The sequence below is a fragment of the Elgaria multicarinata genome, chromosome 4 (assembly GCF_023053635.1).
Source record: "Elgaria multicarinata webbii isolate HBS135686 ecotype San Diego chromosome 4, rElgMul1.1.pri, whole genome shotgun sequence".
NCBI lineage: Eukaryota > Metazoa > Chordata > Lepidosauria > Squamata > Anguidae > Elgaria > Elgaria multicarinata.
Genome location: NC_086174.1, coordinates 7095553 through 7121222, shown reverse-complemented (window position 1 = coordinate 7121222; position 25670 = coordinate 7095553). Strand labels below are relative to the sequence as shown.

The 25670-nt window shown below is 48.6% G+C and overlaps 1 protein-coding gene across 1 annotated transcript in view; it reads right to left on the bottom strand.

The window, feature by feature from the left end:
• Positions 1-14446: 14446 nt before the first annotated feature.
• BLK (BLK proto-oncogene, Src family tyrosine kinase) overlaps positions 14447-25670 on the bottom strand; it is a 55513-nt gene continuing 44289 nt past the window's right edge. The window contains exons 11-13 of the mRNA XM_063125522.1: positions 21462-21612; positions 20175-20306; positions 14447-14703 (exon numbers count right to left, since the gene is read on the bottom strand). Of these exons, the coding sequence (XP_062981592.1) occupies positions 14492-14703; positions 20175-20306; positions 21462-21612 (495 nt within the window). The 3' untranslated portion in view covers positions 14447-14491. The remainder of the gene's footprint in view (positions 14704-20174; positions 20307-21461; positions 21613-25670) is intronic.

The following is a 25670-nucleotide window of genomic DNA, read 5'->3' as shown; positions in this document are numbered from 1 at the left end:
TGGACAACCCTCTGTCAGGGATGCTTTAGGGTGGATTCCTGCATTGAGCAGGGGGTTGGACTCGATGGCCTTGTAGGCCCCTTCCAACTCTGCTATTCTATGATTCTATGACGCTCGGTCTGATCCAGCATCAGGGCTCTTCTTAGGTTCTTCAGCTCACAGAGGGGGCTTCCTCCTCCAAACCAGTGCAAGATACCCTCCATTGGCTCCTTCCTTCAGTGAGTCCACCCTTTCAATAGGTGAGTCCACCTTCTCTCCGCCATTGTCACCAGCTACTCGCGCTGCTCATTCTCTTTCTGCCCGCATGCCAGCACTTGCTTGACAGAGAAGCCAGTACAAAATGAGGCCATGACATTTCCTGCTCCTCCTTCCTGCCTGGGCCAAAACGAGAGGAAGGGGGAACAAGCAGATTGCAAGAGTGAAGAGGTGGAACAATTCCAGGAGCCTTTGTCAGTGGGCCCCCGCTGTGGTGTCGTCGTCCCCCAACCATGCCTACTCTGACACCAGTCCTGCCCCAAAACTAGAATTATGGACCGCCATTGCAGCTGTGGAACTGCATTTGCTGTACTTTGCTCAACTAGGTACACTATATGATGGAGCTCAGGGCAAATTGCTTCACTGTGCAACGGGCAGAAGCCAGCTCTGTGTGCTGCACTGATTGGCCATGTCCTGGGATGTCACCAACCCTTTTAAATGTGTTGTCTGAGTCCTCCTATATTCCGCCGTAGCCCAACGGAGCAGAACTGCGTTCTCTTCATAGGGTGCTTTGTCTTTAAACTGGATTTGGACTGGATAGCCCTGCAAATAGAGGACACTGTCAAATAGAGGACTGCCCTTTGTAAGGCAGGCCACCTGGCCACCCTGGCCTGGGGTCTAATCCAGCAAAAGGTCTTTTTTGTGTTCTCGTGTGTTTGATAAAGACCACGTATTCTCTTAACAAAAGGGAAAAACAATAGGTTGGATCAAGATTTAGTCTGGTGCAACCCGGCTGGCAGAAGCAGATTTCCGCTTCTCCTCCCTTCAGACCCCTTTCAGGGAAGGGCGGATCCCTGAAAATCGCATGGAGGCACCAAGCAGAACACCCCTATCCACAGATCTTGGATCCAACCCAGCATCTGAACTCAACATGGAGTTCATTTTATTTATTATTTATTTATTACATATTTATACTGCCCAACAGCCTAAGCTCTCTGGGTCAGTTTACAACTAAAACCATAAAATCCAGATTAAAACTTTAAAATCACATAAAACCAGAATAAATTACACTCCAGGGAAGGCTTGTTTTAAAAAGATATGTTTTTTAGGAGGTGTTTAAAAGTTATTACATTTCCCGCCTCCCGAACCACACGAGGGAGGGTTTTCCAGAGGGTGGGGGCCGCTATAGAGAAGGCCCCGCCACTGAGGTTCTTCATGGCGACATTCTCTTTGTGTTGGGATGACGAGCAGGGCCTCCTCTGAAGGTCGTAAATGTCGCCTGGGTGTATATAAGGGAAGGCGGTCCGCGAGGTATCCTGGTCCCAAGTTGTTTAGGGCTTTATAAGATAATAGGATAACCTAACAGGCAGCCAGTGAAGTTCTTTTAACACTGGTTTTATGTGAGCAGAGCTAGGTGTCCCGGTGAGCACCCTAGCTGCTGCGTTCTGCACAAGCTGCAGCTTCCAAACCACATACATGGGTAGCCCTACACAGAGCGCATTATAGTAGTCTAATCGTGAGGCTACCAGCGCATGAATGACTGTGGCTAGGCTATCCCTGTCCAGGAATGAGCATAGCTGCTGTACCAACTGAAGTTCATGCACCTCAAGGCATTTCTCCCCCTGAAAAACACATACCTTGATGATCTTCGGAGACCATAACATACGGAGGAATGCTTTCAACTATTTATATTAAGAGAATATACATTCAAGTGGGCCGAGCCGTTGCCCACACACTTGACTTGAGCGCTAATGGATCAGAGGGCTCACGTACAACGGCAACCCCAACCCCCATCTTTAGCTGCCATTCATGTTCTCTCTTCGAGATCTGACTTCGTTGGGATACGACGGAGCACCCAAGGGAGGAAAGGAGAGAGACAGAGAGAGAGAGAAGGTAATAAATTATGCACTGAAGCCACTGTCACATTTATTTATTTATTTATTTCTTTATTTATTTATTACATTTCTATACCGCCCAATAGCCAAAGCTCTCTGGGCGGTTCACAAAAATTAAAGCCATAATAAGACAACCAACAGGTTAAAAGCACAAATACGAAATACAATATAAAAAGCAAAACCAGAATTAAAAAACCACGCAGCAAAATTGATATAAAATTAAAATACAGAGTTAAAACAATAAAATTTAAATTTAAGTTAAAATTAAGTGTTAAAATACTGAGAGAATAAAAAGGTCTTCAGCTGGCGACGAAAGGAGCACAGTGTAGGCACCAGGCGGACCTCTCTGGGGAGCTCGTTCCACAGCCGGGGTGCCACAGTGGAGAAAGCCCTGCTCCTAGTAGCCACCTGCTTCACTTCCTTTGGCAGGGGCTCACGGAGAAGGGCCCCTGTAGATGATCTTAAGGTCCGGGCAGGTACATATGGGAGGAGGCGTTCCCTCAAATAACCTGGCCCCAAACCGTTTAGGGCTTTAAATGTCAATACCAGCACTTTGAATCAGGCCCGGACCTGGACTGGCAGCCAATGAAGTTGTAAAAGGACTGGCGTAATATGATCTCGCCGGCCAGGAGGACAGGAAAGGAGAGAGAGGGAGAGAAGGTAATAAATTACGCACTGAAGCCACTGTCACATCAAGGCGAGGGCAGTTTATACAAGCTGCCACTGGGCTATTAAAGATCAGAGGGGGACTAGCTTCAGAGGCAGCTACCCCTGAAGTGCATCATGTCCAGGGATGGTTGATACATGCCCAGGCTTTGACCTGGAGATGAACCCTCCGACCTCTGCTTTATCAGAAGGGAAGCAACGGTGGGCCCTGAGGACCACCTAAGATGCAACCCAGAGGGCCAAAGGAGAAGAAGGGAATGCACAATGTCAATCGGGGTCAGGATCGAGAGACAGGCACATGGGAGCATGACGGATGGTGTGGCGTGAGCTTGGACGTCCACGGTTCAGATAGTACGTTTTGCCACTCACTCGCTCATGAGCGAGTGGCAAAACTCACTCATGAGCAAAACTGGGGGTATCAGAATATTAGGTGGGGTGACCCTATGGAAAGGAGGACAGGGCTGCTGTATCATAGAATCATAGAATCATAGAATAGCAGAGTTGGAAGGGGCCTACAAGGCCATCGAGTCCAACCCCCTGCTCAATGCAGGAATCCACCCTACAGCATCCCTGACAGATGGTTGTCCAGCTGCCTCTTGAATGCCTCTAGTGTGGGAGAGCCCACAATCTCCCTAGGTAGCTGATTCCATTGTCGCACTGCTCTAACAGTCAGGAAGTTTTTCCTGACGTCCAGCCGGAATCTGGCTTCCTTTAACTTGAGCCCGTTATTCCGTGTCCTGCACTCTGAATAACAGAGTGCATTTAACAGTTGCATTGAAAGGGGAATTTCGGCAGGTGTCATCTGTACACATGCAGCACCTGGTGAAATTCCCTCTTCATCACAACAGGTACAAAACAGGGCAGGGCTCCTGCAGCTTTAACTGTTGTGAAGAAGAGGGAATTTCACCAGGTGCTCCATGCATACAAAGGACACCTCCTTTCCATAGGGTCACCCTAGCAACTCCTTGATGAATTAGATTACTGTAGTTTGGTACAACTGTAGCCCAAGGCGGTCCGATAATTAGGATAAGCTGGCCTCACCCTCCGAATGGAGGACTCACTGGGTGCTACCCGAAATGGTTATGCTCCTACCACGCTGGGTAGATAGATGCAATTTGAGAATGAAAGAGGAGCCATGCTGGATTAGCCCAAGGGTTTATCTAGTCCAGCTTTCGCTCTGCACATTGGCCAAGAAGTGGCCACTGGGAATCCCAAACAAGACATGAGTGCAAACCCACCCTCCCATCCATATTCCCCGACAACTGGTATACATAGGCTCACTGCCTCTGATACTGGAGGTAGCCCATAGCCATCAGGACTAGTGGCCATTGACAGTCCTCTCCTCCAAGAATTTATCCACCCACCCACCCTTTGCATAGAATCATTGAATCATAGAATAGCAGAGTTGGAAGGGGCCTACAAGGCCATCGAGTCCAACCCCCTGCTCAATGCAGGAATCCACCCTAAAGCATCCAGCTGCCTCTTGAATGCCTCTAGTGTGGGAGAGCCCACAACCTCCCTAGGTAACTGGTTCCATTTATCGTACTGCTCTAACAGTCAGGAAGTTTTTCTTGATGTCCAGCCGGAATTTGACTTCCTTTAACTTGAGCCCGTTATTCCGTGTCCTGCACTTTGGGAGGATCGGGAAGAGATCCTGGCCCTTCTCTTTGTGACAACCTTTTAAGTATTTGAAGAGTGCTCTCATGTCTCCCCTCAATCTTCTCTTCTCCAGGCTAAACATGCCCAGTTCTTTCAGTCTCTCTTCATAGGGCTTTGTTTCTAGACCTCTGATCATCCTGGTTGCCCTCTTCTGAACACGCTCCAGCTTGTCTGCGTCCTTCTTGAATTGTGGAGCCCAGAACTAGACTCAATACTCAAGATGAGGCCTAACCAGGGCCGAATAGAGAGGAACCAGTACCTCACGTGATTTGGAAGCGATACTTCTATTAATGCAGCCCCAAATAGCATTTGCCCATCCAAATTGGTGGCCACCACCACATCTTGTGATAGAGAATTCCATAATTTAACTCTGCGCAGTGTGAAGAAATACACCCATGTGTCTGCTCTGAATCTCCCACCAATCAGCTTCATGAGATGACCTCAGTTTCTAGTACTATATGAGACAGACAGACAGACAGACAGACATCTCACTGTCCACATTCTGCACCCCATGCATAATTTTGTACCCCTTACGTCATGATAATAATCACCGCTTTTATAAGCTAAACAGTCCCAGCTGTTGTAACCTTCCCTCATAGGGGAGATGCTCCAGCCCCCTGGATCGTTTTAGTTGCCCTTTTCTGCACCTTTTACAGCTCTACACTATATATATTTTTGGATGCAGTGACCAGAACTGTACACAATACTATAAGTGTGGTCACACCATAGATCTGTACAAGATTTGCTTGGTGTAGATTAGGCCTCAGTGCTCTAAAAAAGAATCACTTGCACACATCCTCAAGTTAAAGGCTCAAGTTAAAGGAAGCCAGATTCCAGCTGGACATCAGGAAAAACTTCCTGACTGTTAGAGCAGTATGACAATGGAATCAGTTACCTAGGGAGGTTGTGGGCTCTCCCACACTAGAGGCCTTCAAGAGGCAGCTGGACAACCATCTGTCAGGGATGCTTTAGGGTGGATTCCTGCACTGAGTAGGGGGTTGGACTTGATGGCCTTGTAGGCCCCTTCCAACTCTGCTATTCTATGATTCTATGATCCTAAAAGTCCTCTTCTCAGCATCCCCAATGTAAACACACCTGCCTGGATAGAAGAGGCCCGGGCAGAGTATGTGAGGGGAGAGAGACACCTAGTGGACACTCAAAAGAATAACACCTTTGAATGGCGCCCTTTGGCTTGCGCTCAGCTCTGGGAGCAGGTCCTGCCTGCGAAAACCCTTTTCCAAATCCTGCGACAGGGGGGAAATAAACGCCGAGCTGTGAAGATGAATCCATTAGGGTGCTGCGGCACTGGAGCGCGCTGCTTGTGGGTTCCTGTGAGCAGCTGATTGGCCACTATGTGGACAGAATGCTGGACTAGATGGACCCTTGGACTGATCGAACAGGGCTCTTCTTATGTTCTTATGAATCGATAGTTTTATTGGTGCAAGACTGTAGCTCAGTGGTAGAGCCCCTGCATGAAGAAGGTCCCCCGGCAGCATCGCCAGGTAAGAACATAAGAGCAGCCATGTTGGGTCACATCAAGGGTCTATCTAGTCCAGCACTCTGTTCACACCAGCTGTCGGCATGTTTAGTCTAGAGAAGAGACGATTGGGGGGAGACATGAGAGCACTCTTCAAATACTTACAAGGGTGTCACACAGAGGAGGGCCAGGATCTCTTCTCGATCTTCCCAGAGTGCAGGACACGGAATAACGGGCTCAAGTTAAAGGAAGCCAGATTCCAGCTGGACATCAGGAAAAACTTCCTGACTGTTAGAGCAGTGTGGCAATGGAATCAGTTACCTAGGGAGGTTGTGGGCTCTCCCACACTAGAGGCCTTCAAGAGGCAGCTGGACAACCCTCTGTCAGGGATGCTTTAGGGTGGATTCCTGCATTGAGCAGGGACTCGATGGCCTTGTAGGCCCCTTCCAACTCTGCTATTCTATGATTCTATGAGAGGATTGGGGGGAGACATGATAGCACTCTTCAAATACTTGAAAGGTGGTCACACAGAGGAGGGCCAGGATCTCTTCTCGATCCTCCCAGAGGGCAGGACATGGAATAATGGGCTCAAGTCAAAGGAAGCCAGATTCTGGCTGGACATCAGGAAAAACTTCCTGACTGTTAGAGCAGTACAACATTGGAATCAGTTACCTAGGGAGGTTGTGGGCTCTCCCACACTGGAGGCCTTCAAGAGGCAGCTGGACAACCGTCTGTTAGGGAGGATTTAGGGTGGATTCCTGCATTGAGCAGGGGGTTGGACTCGATGGCCTTGTAGGCCCCTTCCAACTCTGCTATTCTATGATTCTATGAACCCACAAGAAGGACATGGGTGTGACAGCACCCTACTGCCCATGTTCCCCAGCAACTGGTGTATATAGGCTAACTGACTTGCATGCTGGAGGTAGGGCTGGAAAAATTCCTGCCTGAAACCCTGGAGAGCTGCTGCTGCCAGTCAGTGTCAACAATACTAGGCTAGATGGACCCAAGGTCTGACTCAATGTAAGCCTGCTTCTTCTGCTGCTCTGATTCGTCAGTGGGTCACAGGTTGCACTCCAGTCACATGCACTCACGTGTAACATGTAGCTTGGGCCTGGCTGCGTGGAACGTTTGGACTGGGTCAGTGGTGGACGCAGGATGGAAACGACGATGGCAACGGATCACCATAGCGGGGGTGGACAAGGGAAGGCAGGCCAGCTGCAGGTTGAAGAGACGAGTGCACACCCAGTTGTGTGGGTGGTTTGTCACCTCTGTTTGTCTTTTCTAGAGGAAGTGTGGGTGGGTCATGGCTATCTGTGTGTTCCTCAAGACGGTAAGCAATAGCCTTTGGTGAAACCACAGAATACTGTGTACAGTTCTGGTCACCACACCTAAAAATGGATATTATTGAGCTGGAAAAAGTGCAGAAAATGGCAACTAAAATGATGAAGGGGCTGGAGCATCTCCCCTACGAGGGATGCTTACATTAGCTGGGATTGTTTAGCTTGGAGAAGAGGAGGCTAAAGGGAGACATGATAGAGGTGTACAAAATGACGCATGGTGTGGAGAACGTGGATAGGGAGACATTTTTCTCCCTCTCTCAAAATACTAGAACCCAAAGGGGTCATCCCATGAAGCTGATGGGTGAGAGATTCAGGACAGATAAAAGGAAGGACTTCTTCACACAGCGCAGAGTTAAACTATGGAACTCACTACCACAAGATGGAGCGATGGCCACCCATTTGGATGGCTTTAAAAGGGGGTTGGATAAATTCCTGGAGGCGAAGGCTATCAATGGCTACTAACCCTGATGGTTGTGTACTATCTCCAGTATTTGAGGTTGTAAGCCTGTGTGCACCAGTTGCCGGGGAACATGGGTGAGAGGATGCTGTTGCACTATGTCCTGCTTGTTGGTCCCTGGCCGATGGCTGGTCGGCCACTGTGTGAACAGAGTGCTGGACTAGATGGACCCTTGGTCTGATCCAGCATGAGGGCACTTCTGATGTTCATTGCAAACAAATGCTCTTAAGATTCTGAAATAATCAGCATTGGCTTCATTCCTGGTCTTCCTTAGCTCCAAGGGGCCCCCTTCCACTCTTGGGATTTCAGGTTCTGAACCAAGGAGTTCACTTGCACTATTGACTCCGGCCTGGTAACGTTTCCACTTTTCCTCCCATAATAGACAGAGAAGGGAAGTTTAATTGTCGTTTATTATTTAGGTATTGCATTTGTACCCTGTTCTTCTTCTAAGGTGCACAGGACAGAATATACTGTTATCCCGTTTTGTCCTCACAACAACCCTGTGAGGTAGGTTAGCCAGAGAGAGAGAGGGGGGGGGGGAGAAACCAGACCAAAATCACCTGCTTGCTTCATACTTGGGCAGTTATACCTCAACAGTCCACGTCCCACACACAAGACAAGTGGCTCTCATACAAAGGGAGGTCTCGGGAATTCTGGGGTATCTCAGAAACCTAGCTAGGGTTTCTGAGTAAGTTGAGGCATGGCAAATGAGTTTTCCTCAAAGCTAGCTTTGTCCATCATGAATCATGACTGACATTCCCCACTGTCAACAGCCGGAGGAAAGCATTGTGTATTATCTAAGCCATGTTCTCAGTTCACGCAGGGTGGCAGAGAGGCCCAGTTACAACTTGTAACCAAAGGCACAGTTACAAGATGGGGGATATTTGGCTCAGCAATACTACAAACAAGAAGGATCTTGGAATTGTTGTAGATTGCAAGCTGAATGTGAGCCAACAGTGCGATATGGCTGCAAGAAAGGCAAATGCTATTTTGGGCTGCATTAATAGAAGTAGAGCTTCCAAATCATGTGAGGTACTGGTTCCTCTCTATTCGGCCCTGGTTAGGCCTCATCTAGAGTACTGCATCCAATTCTGGGCTCCACACTTCAAGAAGGACACAGACAAGCTGGAGCATGTTCAGAGGAGGGCAACCAGGATGATCAGGGGTCTGGAAACAAAGCCCTATGAAGAGAGACTGAAAGAACTGGGCATGTTTAGCCTGGAGAAGAGAAGATGGAGGGGAGACATGAGAGCACTCTTCAAATACTTAAAAGGTTGCCACACAGAGGAGAGCCAGGATGTATTCTGGATCCTCCCAGTGTGCAGGACACGGAATAACGGGCTCAAGTTAAAGGAAGCCAGATTCCGGCTGGACATCAGGAAAAACTTCCTGACTGTTAGAGCAGTACGACAATGGAACCAGTTACCTAGGGAGGTTGTGGGCTCTCCCACACTAGAGGCCTTCAAGAGGCAGCTGGACAACCATCTGTCAGGGATGCTTTAGGGTGGATTCCTGCATTGACCAGGGGGTTGGACTCGATGGCCTTGTAGGCCCCTTCCAACTCTGCTATTCTATGATTCTATGATTCTATGGCTGGATTGATGTCGGGGCTCGTTTTGCCGTTCACTTTTGAGTCAAAGCCAAAAGATTGTTCCAGTTACTTGCAGAGAAATGCCCTTTGCGTGCTTGAGTGGTACCATCCACCCACATGCCCTGTCCTCAGCCTCCGTTCACCATTTCACACCCTAACGCATGAGAGGCCACGGGGCAGATGGGCCAGGCCCTGCTTCCTCCTTCGGGCACGGATTGGTGGCACCCGTGATGGCTGTTCTCACTCGCACGCCCACACGGGCGCACAGCTCTTTCTCCCTGCACAAGAACCTAAACCCTGGCTCAGCCCACCCTGTCTGCCCACACAAATCACACAGGCAGAGCAAACACTTTTGCTATTAGCTCCACTCCAGGTGGAATCTGCCAGGTGGAACCAGCTGCCGAATGATTAGCCCGTCCTTCACGCAGCTGCTGGTTTAAGTCTCTGGCAGGGAAAGGAGGGGCTGCTCCTTTGTGGGAAATGCTCTGGGCTTTTCTACATGAGGCTTTTAACTAGGGTGACCCTATGAAAAGGAGGACTGGGCTCCTGTATCTTTAACAGTTGCACAGAAAAGGGAATTTCAGCAGGTGTCATTTGTATATATGGGGAACCTGGTGAAATTCCCTCTTCATCACAACAGTTAAAGCTGCAGGAGCTATACTAGCATGACCAGATTTAAAAGAGGGCAGCTTTAACTTTTACAGCTGACACCTGCTGAAATTCCCTTTTCAATGCAACTGTTAAAGATACAGAAGCCCTGTCCTCCTTCCCATATGGTCACCCTATTTTAACCCAAAAGTTTTACCGAGGCTTCTGTTTCTGGATTCTTTGTGGGATTCGGATCGGCTGCTTTACACGTATGCTTCCCCGCCCCCCCCCAGGATTATTCTTTCTCTTCCTTTCCTTTTGATCCATTGCACAAGCATTAGGTGGCGCTGTAGTGTAGCTGAATTGTGCAATTCCACTAGGCTTTATCCCGCCATTCACAAATAATACCCGTTTTTCCTTGTTAGTGGTGGGGAAAACATGCTAAAATGGTTGCAAACCATGGAAGAGGCCCTAGAGGGTGATGACATCATGTAAAGGACCAGAAAACTCCTGTAGAAAAAGGGTATGTGTCTCAGTGTGAGGGTGCATGCGTTGTGTGCAAAAGTCCCTGGTTCTGTCCCTGGCACTTCCAGCGGGAGAGAATGATGAGGGACTCCTCTCTGAAACCCTGGCAAGTCACTGCCACTCAGCAAATACTGAGCTGGAAGGACTGAAATTTTGACTTTGTTTAATATGCAGTTTAGCCCAGTTTTGACTCAGGGTTAAACTGCATATTAAGACCTTAGCTAGACTAAGGTTTATCCCGGGATCGTCCCTGTCTGATCCTCGGATATCCTGTGTGTCATTTACATGAACAGGGATAATCCCGGGATAAACCTTAGGTCTAGCTAAGGCCTAAGTTAATTGTGCAGTGTGTCTTTTAAGTTTAGTTTTTACTGTAGAGTAAGCATGCACATACCCATTTAGGATCAAGACCACCTGCACCAGGAAGGGAGGATTAAAACTTTCCCCCATAAAGCTCCCCACCACCACCACCCCATCCCTCAAGTAGGGGTTTAAAAAAGGAAAGAATTCCTCCTTGGTGGCAATGGAAGCATTTTTCTTTTTTCCTTTAACTTACTTGGGAGTGAAATAAAAGACTATTCTCAGCTATGCAACTGATGTAATGTGTATTCTGAGCCTCTCACCTTCTTCCCTGCCCGTTAGGTTCCCGTGACATTCGATACAACCACAATCCACACAGCATTGTCAATTGCAAAGGGCCACGCGAATGTGGAAAACCACACTTTTCGCAGCAACAAAATATTGCAGCTTGATTAGATCTAGCGAAACAAGCAAAGCCATTGAGGCACAATCGTAAGTAGGGGTGGGATCCGCTCCGATTAGGAGCGTAGAAGCAGTAGCGGATTGGCCTGCTCCGCCTTACCCAGAGGCGGAGTAGGAGCGGACCGCGGACCCCCTAGAAGCAAGGCGAAGAGAAGCGCCCATTTTTCGGAGCTCCTAGTTCAGGCGGAGCGCTCCGGTCGCCATCTTGAAAACATTTCACCATAGGATTGCATTGCGGCAAATAATCGCGCATAACTACGTTCTTTTTGAAGCTATCGTTCTAGAAATTCTTGTGCTCAGAGAGTCGTGGATGGGGGTCATTTTGAGACCACTCTCACCTCTCTGCGTTGTCTGGGTCGCGTGCTATATTTTTGTGAAAATTGGGTCAACCGCGCGGCTCAAACGGCGTTTTCGGCTTTTCGCCCATAGGATTGCATTGAGGGAAAGAATCGGGGATAACTGGGGGGGGGGTTTAAGCTATCGTTCTGAAAATTCTTGTGCACAGAGAGTCGTGGATGCGGGTCATTTTGAGACTACTCTCAACTTTCTGCGTTGTCCGGGTCGCACGCTAGAAGTTTTTTAAAAATCGGCGGGAAAAATACCTTTTTCAAAGGGCTGAGGGGCAGAGTCAGCTCCCGGTCATGATCACATGATCCCAAAGTTAGAGGAGGGGATAGGCAAAACGGGTAACTTGGGATTCTGGGAAACTTCTCTTTCTTCATCTGAACGGGCTTTTCCCAGTGTTTTTTAAAACAGTAGCCCTACCAAATGCACAAACACAACCTGAAATCATATACTAAGCCAAGAATAAGAGATAGAAACACAGCACTGCTCCCCACCCTAACCTTGGTGAACAACTGAATCGATGTGGTGCAAGGGGATGAGCTCCCCTAGGGCATCTCATCGTGGACGTGCCCCCACTCTCTCCTGCACTGGAAGGCCATTAGAGCCTTCCAAAGAGAGTAAAACGGTGGAGCAATGCCTATCATGAGTTGAAGTGAATGGTCACTTTTCAGTGGTAGAGCAATGCCTGTTATGAGTTGAAGTGAGCGTTTTACTTCTTCTCAGAGCTGTCGGTGGCTGTCTTGAACTGGCAGCTACTTCCCCCTCCCCCAGGCACGTCCCCCTATTGCTGGTAAAAGACAGATATAGCCTTTTTTAAAAAATTCTTCTTGCTGTTTATTGAGCAACACTGCTGCTTTTAATTCCACCCCTCCTTTGTTTATTTATTGATTTATTCCATTTTATATGCATTACTGGCTTATCCTTGGCTCACTTCCTTATGCCCCCAGAAATGCCAGCTGCATGCCTGCCTGCCTTCCCTCCCTCCTCCCCTGCCCACCTCGCAGGGATGTTGTGTGTGGGGTGCCCGATTTTCAAAAATTTGCCAAAAATCAGGGGATGATGGGATTGCTTTGAAACTTGGCATGCGTGTGTATATCCCCATGAGGTGTCATGGTGCCAAACATGAGGTTTCTAACTTGAACAGAAAAAAGTTGTATAATTTTTTAGCTTTCAATGCAAGCCTATGGGGGGGGGAAACGGAGCTCCGGATCCGGATCCGGAGCTCTGGGCGGAGCGGAGCGGAAGTGGGCGGAGTGGGGGCGGGGCGGAGCGGCCCGATCCGGAAAATGGCGGATCTGCAAGTGAAGCGGAGTGGGGGGTCCGTGCACACCCCTAACCGTAAGTGAAGAGATGGTTTCCAGCAACACACGCTCGGCGACAGAGCACAGAGACATGCTAGGAGGAGATGGAATTTCACGTCTCTCTAAAGCAGAATGATTTCCCTCGATGAAGATATTTGGTTGAATCCAGACTTAATCATACTTAGAGTAGACCCACTGAAATAAATGGGAAGTCTTGTCTAATTTAAGTCCCATTCATTTCAATGTGACTACCCAAAGCCTGGATCCAATTCAATGAAAGGCATTGGGAACAATCAATAACATTAAAATTAGGTCTCATTAGGGGACTTCATAGAAGCAGTGTTCATGCCTACTGGCCATGCTTCCAATGCTGACGTTCCTGCTGGCCATGTTGAATGTTAGAGGGAAGGGGCCATCCATGCATATATTTGGGCTAATCAGGTTTCCCAGTTATGAGGGAGAGTTCTCCATCCATACAGCTGGGCCAATCAGGGTTCCTGATCAGAAGAAAGAGCCTTCCATCCATACAGCTGGGACAATCAGGGTTCCTGAGACAATCAGGGTTCCTGATCCGAAGAAAGAGCCTTCCATACATACAGCTAGGCCAATCAGGGTTCCTGATCCAAAGAAAGAGCCTTCCATACATACAGCTAGGCCAATCAGGGTACCTGATCGAAAGAAAGAGCCTTCCATACATACAGCCGGGCCAATCAGGGTTCCTGATTGGAAGAAAAGCCTTCCATCCATACAGCTGGGCCAATCAGGGTTCCTGATCCGAAGAAAGAGCCTTCCATACATACAGCCGGGCCAATCAGGGTTCCTGATTGGAAGAAAGAGCCTTCCATACATACAGCTGGGCCAATCAGGGTTCCTGATCGGAAGAAAAAGCCTTCCATCCATACAGCTGGGCCAATCAGGGTTCCTGATCCGAAGAAAGAGCCTTCTATACATACAGCCGGGCCAATCAGGGTTCCTGATCAGAAGAAAAAGCCTTCCATCTATACAGCTGGGCCAATCAGGGTTCCTGATCGGAAGAAAAAGCCTTCCATCCATACAGCTGGGCCAATCAGGGTTCCTGATCCGAAGAAAGAGCCTTCCGTACATACAGCTGGGCCAATCAGGTTTTTTTATCACAAGGAGGACCCCTCCATGCAACCAGGCCAATCAGGGTTCCTGATCACAAGATAACACCCTCCATGCATACAGCTGTACATGCCTATGGTCCTTTCTCACTAGTGCCAAAAACGGGGGCTACTTCCCATGCCAGCGTTCAGGGTATTGCCAGTGGGTGAGGTCCTGCTTCCCCTCATGTATTCTTTCTTTTGCTTGGCTAGCAATACAGCCCTGACAGTTTAAATTATAGTTTAATGTAGGGATTAGGTTGGGACAGGCGACGGAGCATAATTTAAGAGGCGGACGCGTCTTCCCTTCTCAAATCCTCTCCTTATGCCTGGCATAGAATGCCCCTCCTTGTAATGCATGGCCTTATAAAGGGACTAGTTCCTTTCATACCTTGATGAGAATTAGGCAAGTCACAAAGATGACGTTGAAGGGAGAGAAAGAGAGAGAGAGAGAGAGAGAGAGAGAGAGAGAGAGAGAGAGAGAGAGAGAGCAAACTGCTTGGCAAAGTCACTGGTGTCCGCAAAGCGATCTTAAAAACTCTCTTCCATCTCTACCTAATGGTCTTAGCTCAAGACACATTGGGCTCCGGTTGATACTGCATTTCCGTGGATGTGTAAAAGTCCTCAAGGGTAGACTGGAGGTATTCAAAGGTGGGCCTCTCTTCAGGGTTGTTCCTCCAGCATTTCTGCATAATGGCATAGAGTTCAAGCGGGCATGTATCCGGGCGGGGCATCCGGTATCCCCGTTCTAGATTTTGGATCACTTCAGGATTGGTCATAGCTGTGGAAGGGAAAGAAAGAATGTGAAAACTTGTTTATAATCTCCCAAGTGGAGGCTCTGGGCACCACACTTCAAGAAGGACGCAGACAAGCTGGAGGGGGCTCAGAGGAGAGCAACGAGGATGACCAGGGACCTGGAAACAAAGCCCTTTGAGGAGAGACTGAAAGAATTGGGCATGTTTAGTCTGGAGAAGAGGAGATGGAGGGGAGACATGATAGCACTCTTCAAATACTTAAAAGGTTGTCACACAGAGGACGGCCGGGATCTCTTCTCGGTCCTCCCAGAGTGTCTTTCAACTGGATTTGGACTGGACAGTCCTTCAAAAAGAGGACACCTTCAGATAGATTGTCCTTCAGATAACACAGATCTCCTCTGTCAAGTAGGACACACGGCCACCTTAAAAGAGGAACTGCAGAAAAGGAAAAAGGAAACAGGAACGGGGCCAGAAAGACAACAGAAGCAGTGTGAAACAGAGTACAAATGATGCCAGAATAGGTACATTCCCAAGGGAATCAATGAGGGCTTCTCCACACCTAGCAAAAATCCCGCGGCCTTACCAGGGCTTTATCTTCTGGAGTCTTCGTGGGTTTAACCCTCTGCTCCAGCTCTATTTTTGCTGGTTCCTTCCCATGCGTTTCAATTCTACCACCAGCAGATGGCACTGTTTTGCAGTTTCAATTTATTACTGCATTTTCAGGGTTTTATAAAACAACGGATCCCTGCTTGCAAATGGCGGGAGAGGCATCAGAGGTTGGCGACGTTATGAAAAGGACCTGCAAACGTGTGCGAGTGACCAATCATGAGCGTGCAAGAAATCGCTCGTGTGGAGAAGCTCTCAGTCATTAACATCATGCCTTTTCCTCCTCCCTCCCAATCCCTTTCCTTGTGTCTCCTGACATTTTTAAAATTGTAAACCTGAGAATAAGGGCTGTCTGGGAGTCTTTGGACTGAAAAACAGAAGGAAAAATGCTTTGAATGAAGGAAATAAATGAATGAACAAACTAATGAGTCAGGTGCTGGGCCCACACATTTTGCATTGACCAGCATGAAATGCTGGGATGTGGGAGCAGGCCGTGGGCAAAGGACTGGCCAAGGTGGTATCTCTGGAGTTAAGACTATCAGTGCCACCTCCAGTATCACAGGCTGTATACTTATGTACTCGAGTTTCTGGGGAACATGGGCGGGAGGGTGCTGTTCCACCGTGTCCTGCTTTGTTGGTCCCTGGTCGACAGCCGGTTGGCCACTGTGTGAACAGAGTGCTGGACTAGATGGACCCTCGGTCTGATCCAGCATGGCACCCCTCCCTCCACACTACAAGACCAAGCGGCAGAAGTGACGGCCCACTCATGGAGAAGGCTGCTCGAAAGCCTTGGCGCCACTGCTAAAAAGGCTCTGCAATAATAATAATAATAATAATAATAATAATAATAATAATAATAATAATATATTTATTTATTTCTTCCCCACCTCTCCTTTTGGATCGAGGCAGGGAACAACATTAGAACAGGAATCAATACATCTTAAAAATTCATGATTTAACATTGATCTGAGGGGATTCTACACGTCGTACTGAGGGCGCTTGCATGCGCCCCCAGTGCGCCCCCAAAGCGATCATGTAGCTTGCCTGTTCGAAGAGACGAGGAAGAGGCGGAGCAGGAGGCGGCTGGGGAATCCGGCCGCGTCCTTGCCGCCGCCACCGCCCACCTACCTCCTCGCCGGCCGGTTCGGAGAGCTCGGCGGAAGAAGGCGGGGCGGAGAGCAGAGGAAGCTCTCCGACCCGGCTGGCTCTTTCGCCGGCAGCAGGAGGCGGCTTCCCCAGCCGCCTCCTGCTCCGCCTCTTCCTCGTCTCTTCGAACAGGCAAGCTACATGATTGCTTTGGGGGCGCACTGGGGGCGCATGCAAGCGCCCTCAGTACGACATGTAGAATCCCCCCAGGACAGGCCTGCCAGAAAAGGCTAGTCTTTAAAGCTGCCTTAAAATCACACAGAGTGTTAATTTTACGAATCTCCTCCGGCAGGCCGTTCCACAATCTGGGGGCGACAGAAGAAAAGGTCCTCTGGGAAACTGATGTCAGCCTAGTTTTAGCTGACTGAAGTAAGTTCACCCCAGAGGACCTGAGTGCGCGGGGCGGACTGTATGGGAGAAGGCGATCCCGCAGGTAACCGGGACCCAAACCATTTAGGGCTTTAAAGGAAATGACCAACACTTTGTACTTTGCCCGGAAACTAATTGGCAGCCAGGGGAGTGATTTTAATGTTGGGGTAATATGCTCACCCCTAGATGTACTGGTGACCAACCTGGCTGCCATATTTTGAACTAGTTGAAGTTTCCAAACTAGATACAATGGTAGCCCTGTGTAGAGCGCATTGCAGAAGTCAAAGCTTGAGGTTACCAGCGTGTGCACTACTGTCTTTAGGTCTTCTGACTCTAGGAAGGGGAACAGTTGGCGTATCAGCCGAAGCTGATAGTAGGCACTCCTGGCCGTCGCATCCATCTGGGCTGTCATTTGGAGCGACGGATCCAGGAGCACCCCCAAACTGTGAATGCAGTCTTTCAGGGGGAGTGTAGCCCCATCCAGAACTGGCTGACACCCCCCCCCCCCCCAACCTAGGTCAGAGCCCTATCCGTAATGGCAAACAAGTTTTCCTTCGGGAAAGTCCTTCATAGTCTGGCAGCTTGCGTGCGGCTTGGTTCTGCCCAACGGAATGAGAGAAAAGGTGGCCTCACTTTCTCGCCACCTAACCTTTCTCTGATCCCACTGTCCACCCGCTTCCCCCACTAGCTGCAATGATCAGAGCTCTGTGTCCCTGGAGGTTCAGTGACCAGCTCTATATAGGGCTCCTACGCGCACCCTCTTCACTGGGATAGGGAACCTTATGGCTCCCTATGGAATTTACCTTTCTTCCTTCTCCCTGACACCCCAATCACCTTCAGCTCTGCCTAGAATAAAGGAATATCTAGCAACCTGCCCCCAAAATACCACCATCAGGAAATAGTGACGCAGAAGGCCTGACGCAGAAGTCTGTCCCATCCATTGCAACTCGAACCTCTTTTCTACAGATGCCCCGAATTTTCTCAGCCAGACGTTTTCCGAAGCTCCCAAAAACTCCCTCCTGTTTTGTGCAAGTGTCTCGGCCACTTTGATTGGCTGCCGCTGCCGCTTTTTATCCCTCCTCAAGATGCCCCCCTGGAAACAAATAAGCCACAGCCGAGCCAGGCTGGGGGCTATATGATCATGTTCAACCAAAGCCAATTCAGAGTGAGGGATGCAGCTTCCACCCATTCGGGCTCTGAAGGTGCTTGTTCCAGAGCCCCACTGGCCTTGCCACACCAGGGAAGCCTGAATTGTGGGTTGGGGTGTGGGTCAGGGCTATAGGGCTGCATCACAAACACCTTTGCCTCCTTTTGACCACCCCCTTTGCAGGAAAGTGACTCAAGGGGATGTGGTTTTCACTGCCTGACAATGCTTAGAGCACGGCGGCCCATTTGGGGCTTAACCCCGTCTTGAACTGCAAATGTCAGGGAGCGAACCCATGCCTCTTGCATGCAAAGCACATATTCCACCTCAAAGGAAGAGATGGCACCCTTGGGGTCACCGAAGGTTTAAGATGTCACGATAGAGCAAAGGCCAGGATGGAACGGTCCTTGGCTCTCATTTATATCTACATCTAAATGACCGACACTTCCTCCCAGGGCTTTTTTTTTTTTAAAAAAGCAAATTTTCCAACTGCACAAATGCCCTGTCAGGCTCACCCCACCCCCACCCAAGCCAAACACATTATTTCTCTTTCACGACTGGACAGATTCTCACCAACACTAGAAACACCTTAAACGTAAAGACAGATTGACACAGGGCCATACGGATACCCAAGAAGGACAACAGGCCAAGAGAAGGACACCCCTGGTTGCCACCTACAGCCCCCAATTGAAACCACTGCAACAGACCATCAGTGAATTCCAACCCATCATCAGCACAGACACGTCTCTCCCGCAAGCCTTGGGAGGCAGGTCAGTCCTGGCCTACAGACCACCGCCCAACCTGAAGCGGATGCTAACCAGCAATAGGACACAGGACAGAGACACAGGCAGAGGGACCAGACCATGCAATAGACCCTAGTGCCAACTCTGCCCCCACATCTATTCAAGCAACACCGTCACAGGACCCAACGACACCAGTCACACCATCAAGGGCTCTTTCACCTGCAACCTGATATAATTTGTGTTACAAGCCATCCCTGACTTTGTCTGTTGTTAAGCTCTTAATACACACATAACACACGTGTCTTTTTTTTCACCACTTCTTTCAACTGCACATTATCAGATTTCCAACTGCACATTTTTTTCCCAACTGCACATTCCCCCCCCCCAACTGCACATTTTGTGTCCAACAGCACACTAACCCACCCGCTCCCCTGTTTCCTCCATGTCTTCTCCTGGGGATGCAACCCTGGAACTGTATCCCAAGCATCAAGTCAAAACATTCAAGGCCCCCCCGTGAGCAGCCTTTCCCAACCTTAGAAGTTCATCAGTGAGCCAATTCAAAGGTGCAGACAATACATGTGGTACAATCCTCCCTGGAATGTATGATTTCAGAAGAGAGGTCTGGAACGCTACCCATCATTAGAGGCCGGTAGCGGCTTCATACCTCGGAGAGCTCCTTTAGAGTGAAACCCAGATCGGATTCACCGCCCCACTGACATCAGAGCCACCAGCCCGCATTGCTCCCCATGTTAAAAAAAAAAAACCTTCCCCGAATGTGGACAGCTAGCATATCAGGGAAAAGGCTAGGCTTAAACTGTTGAAGGGAAAGATATATTAATCATAGACTCATAGAATAGCAGAGCTGGAAGGGACCTACAAGGCCATCGAGTCCAACCCTCTGCTTAATGCAGGAATCCACCCTAAAGCATCCCTGATAGAGGGTTGTCCAGCTGCCTCTTGAAGGCCTCTAGTGTGGGAGAGCCCACAACCTCCCTAGGTAACTGGTTCCATTGTCGTACTGCTCTAACAGTCAGGAAGTTTTTCCTGATGTCTAGCCGGAATCTGGCTGGACATCAGGACATCTAGCTTTCCCCTGCAGCATTCCTAGTAATCTAGTCACATACCAAGTTTCATCTTTTGGGTTGGTGAAGAGATAGTAGAGACATAAAAGCCTGGGGGGAAAACCTGGGGAAAATCTGGAAAAATTAGGGAGAGGCTGCTTCTCCTGGGTTTTTCCAGGGACAAAAATGCCCCGGAGTCCCCTGCCCTCTTGCCAATTTTTCTGTCCTCCCCACCCACTGCCATCCCAGGCCTTTACATCTCTAGAGGGTCCCCTAGCAAAAATACTCTCTCACACACAAAGTTTTTAACAGGTTGCAAAAAATTAAGAAATAAAGGTAAGGAAAGGACACACCCCGAGCAACCAGGAATGTGACAGGCTACAAATTCAGGGGAGGAATAAATGATAGGATATGGCAGGCTACTGTACCTGGATAAGGGCACTGTCCATAGGTGATAATTTCAGTGAGAAGAATCCCAAAAGACCAGACGTCAGATTTGATGGTGAAAACCCCGAAGTTGATTGCCTCTGGCGCTGTCCATTTGATAGGGAATTTGGCACCTGTCGGGAAAGGGTACGTTCCTCATGAGAAGCTGTCACAGAGTGCTCAGATTCAGGCTAGCCAGCACTAAAACACACAGAGAACCACACCTGTAGCCTTTTTCAGAGCTGAGCTCTCACCTGGTCCAAGTCAGCTGGGCTATACCTACAGCAGGATGACATGGCGAAGGTTTTCTGGGACTGCACCATTTCAGACTGTGAATAAGGGGACTCTTATTTTCAAATACTTCCCCACCAAAAAAGGAAGCGAAAAGCTTTGTGCACACAGAAAACTAGCATGTCAGGAATAGCTTTTCCACCCCTGCCCCGTGCTAGCTTTTTGTGAACCGCCCAGAGAGCTTCGGCTATTGGACGGTATAAAAATGTAATAAATAAATAAATAAATAGCTTTTCTGTCATTGGAGCAGGATGCTATTTTTTTTTCTAGAATATTACAGATGGTATGAACCAGGCATCATTATTAGATGTCTAAACGACGCCACTTCACCTACTGATTCCCCCCGAAACCCCGAAGCATCGCTGCTGTGCAGTGGCAGCGATAGGGTTATATGGGAGGAGTGACCGTGGGTTATCGAGGCAGGGAAAATCGCAGCGCCGTGGCCAGACAGCGCTAACGGGCGGCAAATATCGGGGGACCGACAACCCCGAAAACATTTTTCTTGTTTGTTTTCTGGCAACTCTGCGCAATTTTGAAAGCTTGGAGCTGCGCATCTGCGCTGCTGCAGTTCATTGAATTTATGCGCTATTTGTCATAACGGTCCCAACTTTCATTACCCAGCCTTTAACATTGCCATGCCAGCCAATACTAGCTTTGCCAAGCTGGCCCCCTCCCTGCATTCCCGTGCCTACCCTGCACTGTAATCCACCCCTAACTAGGCCCACTCTCTTAATCTGAACTGAAGCCTCCGTTGAAAGACAAAACACAACATGGTGACATCGGAGCAATGTAAAAAGTTGCGATAAAACAACACCTCGAAAAAGCGCAGGTTTGCGAGTAAAAGCCCGATGTGGCTGTGCGTTGGTGCCTGCATCATATAAACAACGGGATGCAACTGCACAGCCATGACGGGGTATACATAGCATATAGACAAGCCGCTGACGCCTCATGGAAGATGACCTATAATTCTACCACAAAACTGTGAGCGTTGCACTGACCTTCTTGCGCAAGGTATTCGTTCTCTATGATCCTAGCCAAGCCGAAGTCTGCGACTTTGCAGCAGAGGGTCTCCGAGACCAGAATGTTGGCTGCTCTTAGGTCCCTGTGGATGGAGTTCATTCTCTCGATGTACGCCATCCCTTCGGCAACCTACGAGGGCCAAGAACGACAACGGAATGAAACTGGATAGCATGGTCAAAGATTCTGCCCGTCAGTGGAAGGACGGCTCCTGCGGTTGAGCTGGCGACAGACAAATCTGTCCATTTCACTTTCTCCACATTTCTCATTTCCTCGGTGTTAAGTTCCTTCTGTTCCATTTCCACATCAGCTGACGATATCATTGTCTGTGCAAAATTGGTTTGCATTTCCGCACAAAATTATTTCTGTATTTTTTAATGCAATTTTGCCTAATATACCTCTCTTTTCATGGAATTTTGCTGCACGTATGGAATTTTTGCAAGCGATATTCCCATTTATTTATTTATTTTATTACATTTATATACCGCCCCAGAGCCAAAGCTCTCTGGGTGGTTTACAAAAGTTAAAAGTGAACATTGAAAACAAATATACAAAATTTAAACCCATCAAAAGCATAAAAACAACAATATCCTTTTATAACAACTATTCTGGGGTCAGTTAAAAAGAAACAAACTCAGCATACATAACTAATACAGATATGATTGCGTAGAGTTTCCTCTAATAGATACAGTTTGGTATGCATTTTTTCCTTTTGTTGCGGAGTTACATCGCAAAATTCAGAGAAGTGTAAAAATGGCAGGAGCAGGGGGTTGGACTTGATGGCCTTATAGGCCCCTTCCAACACTACTATTCTATGATTCTATGATTAGAGCCACTATTCTATGATTCTATGAGAACAGCATTTTGGTTCACGAATTCATTCGGAAACTGAGAATTAGGTAGGTTTACATTAAAACGCAAACTTAGGCGTGCACGAGGGGTGAGCTCCAGGCACACTCTAATGTCTCAAGCAATAAGCGCTGAATTGAGGGGGCCATTGAGTAGGGATCCAGAAGGGATCCAGATGCATTGGGAAAAGTCTCCCAGCTGTCCTCCGGCTGCTCCACCGCCCACAGCAACAGGAGCAAAAAGGAATCACTCTGCTGGGACCCTCTCTGCTGGAAGCCACACTTCAAAGAGGCCAGGAGGAGGGCCCCAGCAAAGCTAATCTCGCCTGATAAGCCCCTTCTCTGGCCAGTGTCACCACAAAACCCCACCAATGCTGGAGCTTGAGTAGGGTGACCCTATGGAAAGGAGGACTGGGCCCCTGTATCTTTAACAGTTGTATTGAAAAGGGAATTTCAGCAGGTGTCATTTGTATATATGGGGAACCTGGTGAAAGTCCCTCTTCATCACACCAGTTAAAGCTGCAGGAGCCCTGCCCTCTTTTAAATCTGGTCACTCTAGTATAGCTCCTGCAGCTTTAACTGTTGCGATGAAGAGGGAATTTCACCAGGTTCTCCATATATACAAAGGACACCTGCTGCCATTCCCTTTTCTATGCAACTGTTAAAGATACAGGAGCCCTGTCCTCCTTTTCATAGGGTCACCCTACTGTAACTCCCATCATCCCCATACTGGCTGGGGATTATGAGGCTGGCAGTCCAACACATCTAAAGAGTTCCCAGGTTGGGGAGGGCTGCCTTAGACAGTGAACCTCAGTTGGAGAACCAGGTGTGTGTGTGTGTGTATCAAGTGTGTATCTAACCCAGTGACCAATACAGCGTCCAACTGAAAAGAACAGCAGAATCACACATGAATTGCGAGTTGAAATGAAAACGTTTTAAACTTTTGCTGGAAAGCTAATAAAGAGGGAGCCACTTGGATCTCCGCCGGAGTTTCGGTGCCATCGCAGCCTTTACTCCAGGACAATGCTTCACAGAACCAGGCTGGTCCAAAGATAGCTGACCCTCCATTTTGTTTGGTTCTCTTCAGAACAGAGGAGCACAACAAAATTCAACCCTGTAGCGATGTTATTGGTTGTTTTATTTTCCACCGCGTCACTTTCATGTGGTTTCAAACAGGATATGAAAAGAGACTTTCCACAAATATCTGACTTGCTCAAGCCGACAAGCTTTCGGCTCGAATGCCGCTCACCTCAGTGGAAAATGGAGAGATGGGCGTCACTTCCTGTCCTGATGTTAATGAGATAGCGGCAGATGGCTGATTTCCCCTCAGCTCATGCAAACTGGGGAGCAGGAACGCTTGCTGGGTTGACCACAGGACCAAGTGCACACTGATAATTTCCTAATTTTAGCCTTTGCCTAAAAGATTGCATCTGAGGGGTTAGCCCAATACTCTTATTGTGCTGGTCTTCACACAGATTATTATTATTAGCGTGTTCAGAGGAGGGCAACCAAGTTGATCAGGGGTCTGGAAACAAAGCCCTATGAAGAGAGACTGAGAGAACTGGGCATGTTTAGCCTGGAGAAGAGAAGATGGAGGGGAGACATGATAGCACTCTTCAAGGACTTGAAAGGTTGTCACACAGAGGAGGGCCAGGATCTCTTCTCGATCCTCCCAGAGTGCAGGACACGGAATAATGGGCTCAAGTTAAAGGAAGCCAGATTCTGGCTGGACATCAGGAAAAACTTCCTGACTGTTAGAGCAGTATGACAATGGAATCAGTTACCTAGGGAAGTTGTGGGCTCTCCCACACTAGGGGCATTCAAGAGGCAGCTGGACAACCCTCTGTCAAGGATGCTTTAGGGTGGATTCCTGCATTGAGCAGGGGGTTGGATTCGATGGCCTTATAGGCCCCTTCCAACTCTACTATTCTATGATTCCGTAATTCTTCTTCCATTATTATTATTATTATTATTATTATTATTATTATTTTATATAGCACCATCAATGTACATGGTGCTGTACATAGTAAAAGAATAAAACAGCAACACCCTGCCACATAGGCTTACTTTCAAATAAAATCATAATAAAACAATAAGAGAGGGAAGAGAATACACCAAATAGGCACAGGATACCATCATGACCGTACTTGTCACTGGACCAGCGTTTTGAGCCAGATCACACTAGAAACTCATGTATCTTTTGAAACAACATGGGATGAGTAGGTGGCCAAATCAAGATTTATTCTCGCATCGAGATTTTGGCCAACATGGTTCTTTCCTTCCCCCCTTTTATCTTCATTACAACCCTGTCAGGTAGGTCAGGCTGAGAGACAGTGACCGGCCCAAGATCATCCAGCGAGCTTCATGGCGGAGCACGGATCTGAACCGCACAGAAAGCCCCAGGGTGGCTCTGCAGTGGCTCTGCGTCGATTACACAACGCAGCAGCCACCGCGCATGCACCCCAGGGCTTTCCGGCGAAGCTGTGCAGAAAGGTAGTGGGGGGCTTACTCTGACTTTTTTCTCTGGAGCGAGGTGAGGACAGCGCGTCCACCAACTTTCCTTGCTCCAGAGTTGCGGCAGAAGCGTGGCCGGGTGGATGGCGAGCCTTGATTGGTCACCGTCCGCCCAGCAAAAGGCCTAATGGCCACCAGAAAGGCCGTGCTCCTTCCCTTCACCTGCATTCCTGGCTGCCACCCCACACCAGTGAGATACCGTGGGGTTTGGGGGCGGAGGGCACCAACTCAGCGCCGTGAAGGCAGCCCCCAGGTCTCTCCAGTCAGATACTCTGACCTTTTCTCTGTTGACAGTCCCATTCTTTGGGGGCTAAGATGTCAGGGACCACATGTCAGTGGCATGTGGGACTGAAGCCACTTAGGTGGGGCTTGGCATTTCTCTCCCTCTCTCTCCCTCCCTCTCTCTTTCTGTTTCTGCCAACTATGCTCTCTTTCTTCCACTTCTTTCTCTTTGTGTGCCATTTCTTTTCTCTCTCTCTCTCCCTCTCTCATTCTGCCACTTCATTCTCTCAATGCCCTCATCTACACCAAGCAGGCTATTCCACTATGATAGCGGTATATAAAAGGCAGGAGCCACACGACCGCTTTACAGCGGTACTGAAGTGCCCTGACAACTGTTGGTGCTTATTGACGCATACCATATACCGCTTTCATACCACTTTCATAGTGTTACATCCTGCTTGGTGTAGATTAGTCTGTGCCATTTCTTTTCTGTCTCCCTTTCTGCCACTTCATTTCTCTCTCTCTCTCTCTCTCTCTGAGGGAATCTCTACGTCGTTGTGAGGGCGCTTATATGCGCCCCCAGGGCGCCCCCACAATGACTGTGTA